The 13,316-nt window shown below is 33.0% G+C and overlaps 1 protein-coding gene, 1 long non-coding RNA gene and 1 other non-coding gene across 3 annotated transcripts in view; 1 reads left to right on the top strand and 2 right to left on the bottom strand.

Moving 5' to 3' along the window:
* Positions 1–474: 474 nt before the first annotated feature.
* Positions 475–5,585, bottom strand: LOC119839350. The gene is made up of 2 exons (XR_005288245.1): positions 5,432–5,585; positions 475–571 (listed from the first exon to the last, which is right to left on the bottom strand). It is a non-coding gene; the product is annotated as an uncharacterized LOC119839350 (long non-coding RNA).
* A 698-nt stretch (positions 5,586–6,283) lies between these two features.
* Trnai-aau lies at positions 6,284–6,357 on the top strand. The gene has a single exon. It is a non-coding gene; the product is annotated as a tRNA-Ile (tRNA).
* Positions 6,358–12,048: 5,691 nt separating this feature from the next.
* The window catches only part of LOC119839352 (homeobox protein Hox-A4), an 11,500-nt gene continuing 10,232 nt past the window's right edge, over positions 12,049–13,316 (bottom strand). The window contains exons 3-4 of the mRNA XM_038365612.1: positions 13,145–13,286; positions 12,049–12,570 (exon numbers count right to left, since the gene is read on the bottom strand). Coding sequence (XP_038221540.1) covers positions 12,451–12,570; positions 13,145–13,286 — 262 coding nt within the window. The 3' untranslated portion in view covers positions 12,049–12,450. The remainder of the gene's footprint in view (positions 12,571–13,144; positions 13,287–13,316) is intronic.

The raw sequence follows: 13,316 nt of genomic DNA, 5'->3' as shown, positions 1-13,316 counted from the left end.
GCGTTTAAAATCCGTTGAAAAGTTTTTAATTTCTAAATGTATAATACTCGCGTGAAACCAAACACAAGAAAATACCATGATAGTCTAACTAACATAGTTGGGCCGAAGTTGCAATACGAAATATTTTCTCCCTAGTCTCTAGGCTATGACAGCCCTCGAATCCTGTTATTTATTTTTCATGGTCTAAGAGAGTTTATGTCTTAGGTTTAGATCAAATTTGTTTTGAATTATTGGACCATTATTTGCATTTGCAATCTTATAATTGCGAAATGTCAAACTTGTTACTTGAGGCACAGATTATATAATACTAGTTCTATATGTATAGTCTGTGATATAATACCATTGTAGTGTAGTGTACTTATGGTAAAAAATTGGTAGCATCTAAATATTACTTTATTAGTATTTTTATTAAACGCAAAAAAATAATATATGCTGCAAGGAATTTCTAGAACCATTATCAAGTAAGAACACACATACCGTTTTTTGATGTATCTGTCAAACTTTCCCACCCAACTGTCAAAGTCCGTATACATCTCTTCTAAGCTGCCGAGATGCTCTTTCAACAGTGAATCTGAAAATGTATAAAAAAATCATATATATTAAATGCTATAATAGATTTCATAAAAATGTTCCATGTTACTTTCAGCATATAATGGTCTTCATATAATGAACTTTACAGGATTTTAAAATAAACTATATTAACACGATTTTATTAGCTTCACCTGTATGACAATATATTTGTTGGCCGACTCTTTTAGAATCGATTATGACTTACTTAAAAAGGTCAAATTTTTGAACTTTTGACACTTATAAAGGACCGGTGACGATGCAATAATTTCATGAGTTTATCTTATTATCCTTTTTTGTTGGATAGGATCGCGAGGATTAAATAATTTACTTACATTAACTTTGTATAAGAAATTTTGTTGATTCTATCATTAAATTATTTGTTTTATTTATCTTTGCTTGATATTAAATACTAGCGGTATCCTTGACTTCGTCCGTGGACGGCGTGGCTATATATGTGTATATAGCCACGCCGTCCTTCCTCAATAAATGGGCAGTCTAATACTGAAAGAATTTTTCAAATTTTCATTAGTTCCTGAGATAAATGAGTCCAAACTAACAAACAAACTCTTCAGGTTTATAATCTGTATATTTAAATCTATATATATATATATATATATATATATAATTCACGTGTCACAATGTTAGTAGTAACTAACCGTTTCGGGGAAGGTGGTAACAGTGAGGAGTTTGCCGGGTATTATTAACATATATATCTCGTTTTCTTTAGAAAATTTTTCTCGTTTTCTTTAGAAATCAATTCAGTTACTGTGTAACATTGAATTGTTGTGATTAAATGCAATATGCAAATATAGCGTATCAGTAGTTTGATAATGAACAATCGAAAGGTCAGTGTCCTGATAACATTGAGATTATCGCGATAGTGGTTCATTGTTTTTGTAAACAAATCGTTTAACTAACCACCTGACTCTGCTTTTATCATTCGAATTTTTTGAAGTGAAACTTCTTTGGAATCGTTGTAATTTCAAACCTGATGCAACGGAAAATGCAATTGTGTAGAATGAAGCTGTTAAAGAATGAGACAGAAATATACATACTATTTTATATTTTACTAGCTGCACCCGGCAAACGCTGTTCTGCCTTACTCCTATCATTTAGGGGTGTGAAAAATAGATGTTAGCCGATTCTCAGACCTACCCAATATGCTTACCAAATTTCAGAGGAATCGGCCAAGCCGTTTCGGAGGAGTATAGAGACTAACATTGTGACACGAGAATTTTATATATAAGAGATATATATTCATCTCATTCTTTTGTCGATTTACTAGTTTCACTTCTATCGTGTGTGAATCGCACACACACCTTTTTTTATTTTATTTTTTTATTTCTTCAGGACTGACTCCTCTCTTTTCATACGAAATTGATTGTTATTTTATTTTATGAATTTCCTGTGGATGTACATGCTTTTTCTTTTTTTATGAATGAGCTGCGCTCAGCGATTTCACCCGCGTAAGTCTGTATCCCGTAGGAATATCGGGATAAAAAGTTGCCTATATGTTATTCCAGTTGTCCAACGGTCTACGTACCAAATTTCATTGCAATCGATTCAGCAGTTTTTGCGTGAAAGAGCAACAAACGCACACACATCCTTACAAACTTTCGCATTTATAAGATTAGTAGGATAGTAGGATGTCTTTTATGTCATAACGGACGACTGAGCTGGTGGTTCGCCTGATGGTAAACGATCATTAACATTCGCAGAGGTAGGGCCGCTGCAAATGCGCTGCCCAAATGTGAGGGTGCTAGGGATAAAGAGAGGATTGATGACTGCAAAGAAGGAATGGACTGGGAAGAGTGAGGAAAAGGAAACAGGCCTCCTCCAACCATAATAAAAGTTATCAAGGATCGGAACAATAATTTTATGTGCGTATCTTATTATCCTGATAAGGATCGTCTGGAATAAATAAATGTCTTACGTAAAAGAGGTCCAAACACATAAATAAAGTCTTTATTAATAATAAAGTATTTATTATAACTGTTAAATACATACAATTATATTGGTAGAAACGAAAGCCTATGTTAGTAAAAACTGTGTTACAAAGAAAAGGTGCATGCATGTGTGTGTGTGTGTGTGTGTGTGTGTGTGTGTGTGTGTGTGTGTGTGTGTGTGTGTGTGTGTGGGTTAAGATAATAAAAGAAAAAGAAATACAGTCGAATTGATGACCTCCTGCATTTTTAAAGTTGAAAACACATAAAATCTCTAATTAATGTGTTTTTCATGGTAAACAATTACAAGCAATTATAATTATTAGCATTTTAATTACAGACGCTAATTATTTCTAATATTTTTAACCGACTTAAAAAAAGAAGGAAATTCGTATTCGACTGATTTTGATGATTCTTTTTATATTCAAACGCTATTTCTAGTCATTTAGTCCCATTTAAATTTGGTATTGTACTGACAATTCAAAGACATAGTTTTACGCGAGTTTTATACATTTAGAAATTAATAAAAGCGTGGTCACTCGCTGTAAAGTGTTCGAAACGTCGGATTAATAATGTAATGAATAAATCGCGTTTAAAATCCGTTGAAAAGTTTTTAATTTCTAAATTCGAAGACAGTTAAGTTTTTTTGCTAAAAATAATTATTTCGAGATTTATAACAGCATTTAATATTGATTTATTCGCTGTTCGCCTCGGATTCACCCATGGTACATATATAGCTTATGTCATTCAGTGTAATTACACCTTTCTAATGGTGAAAGAATTTTGCAATCGGTCCAGCCGTTCACGCGTGATGACATGACCAAGGGAAATGGGGATTCTGTTTTATATATGACGAGGTAAGGGCTTACATATTTCTGTTGATTGTATGTACTTGTATACTAGTTATTGCACGTGGGTTCGGTCGCGTGGTCATTATATAATTCTTATTATGTTATTGGTGGTTCTCATGTACATTTTAAACATGGAGCCATCTATTGGAATTAATTTTTTTTATTGATTTATGTGATGAAAGAGTGATTCTAAGGCGCATCACAATATTACACTGGTTGTTCGCCCCGACTTCGCTCGTGGTACATTACCGAGGTAAAAAGTATCGCATAGCACTCGGGAATAATGTAGCTTTCTTATGGTGAAAGAAATTTCAAAATACGACCCGTTGTTTCGGACCCTTAGGCTACAAACGAACATAAAACTTTTTCTCTTTATTATATTAGTATAGACAACAATTTGACATATTAAATTGTATAACCGAATAACGAAACAATAATTTCCAAACTAGAAATTATAATATTCATCTACAAATAGTAATATATCATAGATACCTACTATACTATTATAAATTGCTCTTGCCTCCTAACTATCTCCAGAAAAATCAAATCATAAAACCATTCCGTTGCGACGTGAGAAATGACAAACAAACAAACTCATTTTCGCATTTTACACGCACTAAAGTGGATCAAAATTGAGTTGGTTAAATACAAACAAACAAGTGAAGCTAATAAAGGTCTGATAAAAAAGAAAAAAGAAATAACAGATTTTGCCCATCATAAACCGGCAGCGGTTAAAAACTCTAACCCTGTAGGTATTTTATAAAGAACGAAATGTCACTGACCACAAGGAATATGCACTCTCATGGTCAAAATATCTATAAATAATTAATGTCCTTAACAAACAACCTGACGTACTGTAAGTGGACGGTTTTACACTTCCGAGATAATGGTTAAGATGTTGTCTGGGAACATTTAAATCTGTAGAAAGTTTATAATATTCGATTAACTTTTTATTTATTTTCCATAGTTCGCATAGTTATATGGACTATTTGATAGATTTAGCTTCGACTAGTGTAGTATTATATTATCTATGGCTAAGATATGCGTATAATTGCGTCTTAATTTTAAGAATGTCATTGGACTTTAAAAAAAAGTGATTGGTGTAATTTTGGCGCCAAATTATTATTTTTTCTTAATTTTCACACAGTTGAGATATTTACGGCCAGTATGTATTTGTGAATGACCTAAGCTTGTAGTAACAGCTAAACAATCGTTGGAAGAAAAATATCTTGGCATAAAAAAATCAATTAATTAAGTGATAGGAAATTATTTCAATTCTATTTTTGTTATGTTCTATTGAATATACAACAATATTACAAAACAATTGTGAATAGTCGTTCTACATCTTTGTATTGATTGTTAAATCCTTATTTTAAAATAATTATTTTTAACAAAAAAATTAAACAGCTTTCAAATTGTCGGAATTCGACCTAATTAAATGGAACCCCATGTCAACACGCAGCTTTTAAATAAAAAAAGAATCGTCAAAATTGGTTCACACAATAAAAAGTTATGGGGTAACAAACACGAAGAAAATACTCAAAACACAAAAGAAACAGTCGGATCGATAACCTCTTTTTATTGAAGTCGGTTAAATATGGGGTCAATTCGATAGTTATAAAAATACTGTTTTAATTAAAATTTACCCAGTTCTCATATAATCTATAAAATATAAGATTATATGATAATGCTTAAAAATCAAATGATTGTAATATAATACTCGACATTTAATTGAATTTATGACAACTATACTTATTTACACAAAAACGATTGACGTATTTCGAAAAACAAAGTTTATGCTAACTGAAAAATTAATGGGTCATCCCTACAATAGTATCGATAAATTGTTATTATTTTCAATAACCCAAATCACCGACATCCCTGAGAGAGAAGGTATATATAAATTGTAATTGCGATCAAATGTCAACAATTACCCATCAAACTCAAGAAAGAATTACGCCAATCGTGTGAAAAACCATAGACTTACCAAGTAAAAAAAAAAAACAAATGTAGAACCTCCTTCGTTTTTGAGAATATCTATTTAAAAAAAAAATTGAAATCACTCACCATCGATACATGTTTCCATTGTAAACAATAAACAATTAAAAATAATAACCACACAATCACGCGCGTACTGTTCGTTTGTAAACAAACACTGGTAAGATAGCGGTGCAAAGTTCGACGATTATGCGCTAGTGAGGTTCCGATATATCGATGAAACCTTATCGACATGAGTGCTATGCCTACTAATATTATAAATGCGAAAGTTTGTAAGGATGTGTGTGCGTTTGTTGCTCTTTCACGCAAAAACTACTGAACCGATTGCAATGAAATTTGGCACGTAGATAGCTGGACAACTGGAATAACGTATAGGCAACTTTTTATCCCGATATTCCTACGGACCCGCGTAAGCCATACGGGCTTTTTTGTTAAACCGCGGGGCGCAGCTAGTTAGTTATAAAGCAATACTCCAAATATATGTAAGAAAATGAATTATTATAAATTTATGTGTTTTCTCTGTAATATATATAATTTTTGTAATAGTTGATACATACTAGCCAGAACTGATAATACATTAAATAAAGTTTTATGTATTTCAATTGTCTAAATCTATATAAATGTTTCTTTGAAATGACCCGGGCTTTTTGAGTGAATAATAACAAGTTTTATTGAACGAAAATGCAATTTTTTTATTAATTAATTACAATAACTAAATTTTTATTCATTGAATTTCCTTATGTACATACTTGTTTTTTCTTTTTATTAACTATAATGGGAGAATAAAAACTGTATTTTCTAGTTTGTATCGCAAATAACGTCCACAACGTCTTTATAATTATAATAATCAATGTAATTAATAAAGATAAATAACATTAAGATATCTTTTGTCTGATAAATGAATTCAATTTTAACGTCATCGGCCCATTAGCTCAGTTGGTTAGAGCGTCGTGCTAATAACGCGAAGGTCGCGGGTTCGATCCCCTCATGGGCCATTATGCTTTTACATTTTTATCGAGTAACATTGGTTCTATTTACAACCCGGGCGATGCCGGAGCAATCGGTTAGTTTTTTACATTTTACTCCATTAAAAAATATAAATTCCTAGCTGACCCGGCAAACGCTGGTCTTCCTTACTATTATAATTTAGGGGTATGAACATTATTTCCCCACTATTCAATGGATTTTATTATACTTATTAATATATTTAATTGAATCACTCAATCTATTAAAAAATCCCATCAAAATTTGTTGCCTAATTTTGAATAAAACCATACAGACACACAAACGTCCGAAAGCGACTACATAGTGTTATGAATGTTTTATCTATTGGATAGTGGAAAACGAACCTTACATATATTTATTAAGGTTGCTTTTTGTGAAAGTTGTAAACATAAAAAGTAAAAACCTCTTTAGTTTTTGGCTTGTTTCTTGGTTAGGTCAAATTCTACAAGACAGGTCTTAAAAATTCTTACACTCTCGTTCCAAGGTCAGTCCGGGCGAAGCCGGGACGTACAGATAGTACATCATATAAAAACCACAGGGAAAATAATTCAAATAAATATAGCGTAAACAGTAACTCATAATCTAATATATAAAATCTAATATATAAAATTCTCGCGTCACAATTTTCGTTGCCACACTCCTCCGAAACGGCTTGACCGATTTTGATGAAATTGTTTGTGCTTATCCGGTATCTATGAGAATCGGCCAACATCTATTTTTCACACCCCTAAATGATATGAGTAAGGCAGAACAGCGTTTGCCGGGTGCAGCTAGTAGATATATCGATAATTCTTATCAGACGTAGAAACGCTAGATAACGATTTTCCGCCAGAAGCACGAACGCATTCGGAGCAAGTGACATGTAATGACGCAATACTGAGAACAGTGTACGTGTCGAAATGTCTTTTAATACAAAATGAGGGCAAACACTTCTATGTTCACATGTATGTATATGATAGTGAATCTAAACTAATATTATAAATGCAAAAGTAACTCTGTTTGTCTGTCTTCTTCACGCTTAAATTAGTACACCGATTTCCATGAAATTTAGAATAGAGATAGTTTGACATCCGAGAAAGGATAGTATTTATCCCAATAATGTTACGGGAATGGAAACTATGCGGGTATACCCCGGGACTAATACATATTATTCTCCCGGAATACACGGATCAAGCCTGAGGAAAGATATTATAAAATATATTTTTAATACTCTTATTATTAAAGGGGAAAGAAGAATACTAGTTGCATATTACTATACTATGTGAGTATACAACAACATATGCAACATAATACAACATATACTCACAAATCTATCGTAAACTATCCAGACGTAGATAATGCTTTGTGTGTGTGCGCCAAACTTATTTTTGACACCAGCTCGAGGGTTATCAGAATCCCTACTAATATTATAAATGCTAAAGTAACTCTGTCTGTCTGTCTGTCTGTTACGCTTTCACGCCTAAATCACTGAACCAATTTTGATGTAATCAGGTATGAACTTGGGAAAGGACACAGGATAATTTTTATCGCGTAAAAAAAGGGTAAAAGGAGTTGAAATAGGACGATAAAAGCGATACAACTGAATTCCACGCGGGCGCAGCCCCGGTCGGAAAGCTAGTTAAAATCGCTAGCTAGTATAAAATGGTTATGTGAGGGCTGTGCCTTCGATGTAACGAGTGAAAATCATTAATTTGACCCAATTATGCACCTTTAATAAACTATAAAGTTATTCTCAGTCAGTATTGATTCTTAGACCACAATATATAAATAACATCAATGTAGATTTTCTATAAGGAAAGGAAGGAAGTACTGGAATGATTTCAGCAATTCTTTCACCATAGGATTGGTACGTTGTCTCTGAATACCATGGCATATATATGTAACTATAAAAATATATATGTAACCTAAAAGGTAGGACACGTCTCTAGTACAAAATATGAACTTGGTAATGATAATATTTTTAAACATTAAAATTTATCGACACAACGAGCACATCACTAAATTGGCTAATACATATAACCGGTTCCAATGATTTCACTTTCCTAATAAAATATTAAATACCTCATCACGATACGTAACAGTGACGTAAGGTGTTGCATGTCTGTGATCTAATACAATGTTTTGATGATACTATTACCTAAACACGCCTTCGCTTCGCTTCGCTTTCTGTACAAAGCGACAAAAAATGCGAGCTCGTTTAACTGTCTCTTCTTTGACTAAAAAGATTTACAGCGACCAATCTCCATTGATGCTAGCCACCTGCCCGGGAAATTATAGTGCAGTGCACTGTGTATAGGAATATATAGGCCCGAGGTACGTATCTTTTTCCTTACCCTTTCCGGTCCTTTCCTTTATTCCTCTCGGCAATTCATTCCTAATCCCTTTCCAATTTGAAGTCAAACTATTTGTAGAGGCGTAAGGTCTGCAATCGACCTGCAAATAACAGATATCCAATAGCATAGATGAACTCTTAGACAGAGATTCCTCTAGTGCATAGACACTTTTAAGGCGAACTTCGGGTTAAATAAAACTCACGCAGGTCAAGATAAAGTGTGTATATTATATGTACTCTTATGGATACGTACAAATTATGAATGCGTGGAAGGCGTAACAAACTCCTAAACGAGTGAAAACGTTTCGAAATTAGATACTTACTAGTTCAACTTGATTTTATCCGATGTATATTCAAGTCGATTCTGCAATAGATAAAACTCAGTATTTGTCCTACATTCCGTTCAAAATCCGCATAATTCGAGGCCAATTGTTGCCACACCTCATGCACGTGTAATTTCCAGGAAAAAATATACTTAAGTAATGCTATATTCCGTTATTAATGGTTACTCAATAGCGAGATTAAGCTTTTGCAATCTATATAATAGTACTCTTCCGCCTTCATTTCGCCCGCATAGTCCAAGGAAAAAATAGATAGATGGATTTATTCCGTATAGTTCCCGTTCCCTTGGGATTTCCGGGATAAAACCTATCCTATATCCTTACTAAGGTCTCCTACTATCTCTGCACAAAATTTCAACCATTCTAGGCTATATGCTATTTGCTAGACATATAAAAACAAACAGTTTTCTATGCCCCATGATCGACAGTTTTAAAATCATGATAGCTAGTTGATTTTATAAGTTTATACAATTTATGTACAAGGAAAATATGTTAATTTAGTCAATCATGAGGTGAACTGCACAATGACATTGAAGGGACAAATCGAGGTGAAGCATCAGTAGGAATGGAGACAGTGAGTCAATATGCGCAAAACTTGACCATGTACTATACATTACTGTTTAAAGGTTTTATTATAGTTTAGTTTTATGTCATAACGGGTGACTGAGCTGATGGTTCGCCTGATGGTAAGCGATCATCACAGCCCATGAACATTCGCAGAGGTAGTGCCTCTGCGAATGCGCAGCTCCAGCTTTGTCGGAATAGACATTATTTGTTTCCAAATTTTTAGAGTTTTAAGAGAAGAGAAATCAAGAAACCAAAAATCACAAAAATGTATTCAGCCTCTTTTGAGTCAATCCGTCTCTTTTTCAATTGCTTGACCTAATTTTAAACAGACTTCATATTTTTCATATTTGACAATAAATATTAAATTCATTTAATCGGACTAGCTTAAAAAAAACTGCATTTAGTGGCATTAATTAGAAACATAGTGTTAGAACTTCGATCACTATCGCCAGATGGCGCTGCTCTCTTCTATGCGAAGCTAGAGCACGCTAGTAAAGTTCTCAACAATATATGTATAAGCTATCTTGTAAGTTTTACAAAGGGTTGGTATCCAGTAACCAGTACATCCAGTGCATCCAGTAGTCAATAAAATACAGTGTTAGTTAAGCAGTGTTGTAAAATAGTGTAGTAAAAGTGTACAGCGCAAATCGGGAAGAATAGATCGTTGTAAAGTAAACAGTGTTTCGCTCAGATCCTCCTGTGTTATACAGATTATTATATAGATTAGAACTGCAAGGTCCGCGAATCATCAGTACATTTGCACTAGCTGATCCTACAAATGCTGTTCTGCCTCTTATCATTTAGATGTATAGATGTTGGCCGATTCTTAGACTTAGATTCACCCGATATGCACACAAATTTCCTGAGAATCCGTCTAGCTTTTCCGGAGCAGTATGGTAACTAATATTTTGACACGAGAATTTTACGTAGGTATATAGGGATATATGTGTATATGTATATATGGATTATTACACACAATATTGGAAAACTTAGTAATGATGGAATAATACAGCCTTTGTTTTATAATTTATTTATAAATTCGTAATTAATACAATTTACAATTACAATTATAATGTACATTGATGAAACTTATCTTTTATTAAAAATTCTTTTTTCAAGACAAAAGCCGCTAATAGGGAAACACGTCAATGATGATTGAGAACTAAACATTTTATACGATAGAAAATAATGTATTTTATTATATTATAATAAGTAATCCTCTTAAAAACATCTGGAATCATTGTTGTTTGTAAGACAAACTTCTGGGATTTATTTATATTTAGCCATACACTAATTAATTTCACTATTTTATCCTATTTTATATTAAACATTTGCATGGACGTAGTCAGCCTTTAGTTAAGGTTTGAAAACGTAAAATGACTAAAAGCATATATACCAATGTTAATATCACCCAGTAAAACGTTCCCACAGTACAGCAATATGTTATCTGTTGTATTGTATTATCTGTGGTATTATGTTATCTGTGCCACAACTAACATAGTATCATTCGAATATTTTATCGACCATTTGGTCATCATTTAACAAAGACCGAAGATAAAAGAAGAAAACGAAACAGACCGCACATATATAAATTTAATATTGCAACTATTGGGAGGGGGTTTGAACCCTTTAAACCCGCTGGCTACGCCCATGAATATTAATTATAAATGATATTTAATATCTTAAAACTACGACGAGTATACACTGCGTTGCTAATTTATATCATCAGGCGTATTATATTTAAACAATAAATTAATTATTATGAAAATAATAAATGCATTAAAAGTTTTGACAGCAAATGTAATTAACGTGAGGTACATTGAGTTTTAGTTTATAAATTATAAATATATTAAATATCTTGGACAAAATGCAAACATAATTTAACAAATTATGTCGCAATTTTTTGCGAAGAAGGAAGATATAAAAAATGCTATTATAAAAATATTAAAATTTTTATTATAATGAAGCACGTGAATAGGTGTATTTATAGAATACAATGTAGGTTCTATTTCGATGACCAAATAGGTAAGTATTTATTTAAACGTATATAAAAAAAAGTCTAAATCATTGTGTTTTAAACTTAGAATTTACACATTTAATTCTAACATATGTTATTATCTATGTTCACTTATGATTAATATATTTTATTTAACGGATATTTACAAATAATGAAACGATTATGAAGAGAGACATGTAATATTTGAATTATAACTAATATATAATAAATTTTATGGTGAATTATGTGGAGTAGGGTCGTTTAATGAAAAGTAAGGCTTTTAAAAACTGAAAATTAAAAACTTTCAATGTTATTTTGTGCTGTCGGCAATCTCGAATTTGAAATTTAACATATTGTATACTGTTATTATTATTTAGTTATCAAAACCATATTGAATGAGTTGTGTATAAAATATTCTTATGTAAATATTTTTGTGGTAGTCTTTTTTTCTTCTTTTTTTAAGTGGAGAAATCTTGCATAGATACCCACGGCGCCCGGGGAAGAGGCCGTGGGTTATGTCGTACCTAATATAGAGGATTTCAAAAGAAAAAAAGTCGCATCGATATCGGTCCATCCATTACGCTGCCACACAGATAGCCACACATCGACGTCAAATTTATAATACCACTCTTTTAGCGTGTCTCAGACCTACCCGATAAGAACACAATATTTTATAAAAATTCAGCCGTTTCGTAGGTGTATGGTGACCAACATCGTCACACGAGATCTTGAAATATATATACAGAAGAAAAATAACGGATCGACCACAAAAAAACAAAACACAAAAGTCTTTAGGCGGTCTCATACTCTATGGAATAGCATATATTTGAATGAATTAATTAAAATCTTAAATATCATCCTCCCGTTCCTCGGGCCTGTGCCTCTGGAGAACAGCGAGCCTCTGCTGCGTGACTTCCAGGTGATGCTTCCGCCATTTGATGCGACGGTTTTGAAACCACACTTTCACCTGGAATGTGATATATTCACTCACACACTCACACAAACTATTCACGTATAGTCCAAGGGTATCTCGTATAGTCGAAATGTATCGGGTCAGAACCATCATTTGGAATGTTGTTTTTCAATTTGTTTCATTTTAGTTGTTTTATTGTTTTTTAGTTTTGTTCACACCTTGTACCTTGGTACCTACGTACATATATGTAAATGGAATAATTGTAGGTAGGTAGCTGTAACCTTTTTGAAAAATAAATAAATAAACGTGTGTGTTTGTGAAATATTTGGGTGTTTGTCAAACTGACCATATGTTCCATATGATATGGTTAAAAAAAAACAGCTTATTGAAATTTATAAGAAATGAGAAATTTTTAAAGAATAGAAAAGAACATATAACGAGGCGGGATTCGAACCTGCGTCTTTTTGCCAAACCGTAGCAACGCGAGCTTTATACGACCTAGGGGTAAAACCCCTAGTATTTCATGACATACCTACGTCAAATCTTAAACAACAATCTACGACCTTGGCAATAAATAAATTGATTAGAAGATTAATCAGCTATCAAAGGAGATGGTGTAATTTCCCACCTGAGCTTCGGTGAGCTGCAAAGCATGAGCCAGATAGAGCCTCTCTGGCCCCACCATGTACTGTTGCCTCTCGAACTCCGCTTCCAGGCGCTCCAGCTGCTCTGGAGTGAAGATTGTCCTTATCCTCTTACTTCTGCCGGAACTATCGAAAATAAAAGAATCATCAAGATTT

This window comes from Zerene cesonia, unplaced genomic scaffold (genome assembly GCF_012273895.1).
Source record: "Zerene cesonia ecotype Mississippi unplaced genomic scaffold, Zerene_cesonia_1.1 Zces_u012, whole genome shotgun sequence".
NCBI classification, from domain to species: domain Eukaryota; kingdom Metazoa; phylum Arthropoda; class Insecta; order Lepidoptera; family Pieridae; genus Zerene; species Zerene cesonia.
Note: the sequence above shows the minus strand (reverse complement) of the source record. Positions and strands in the feature narration are given on the sequence as shown.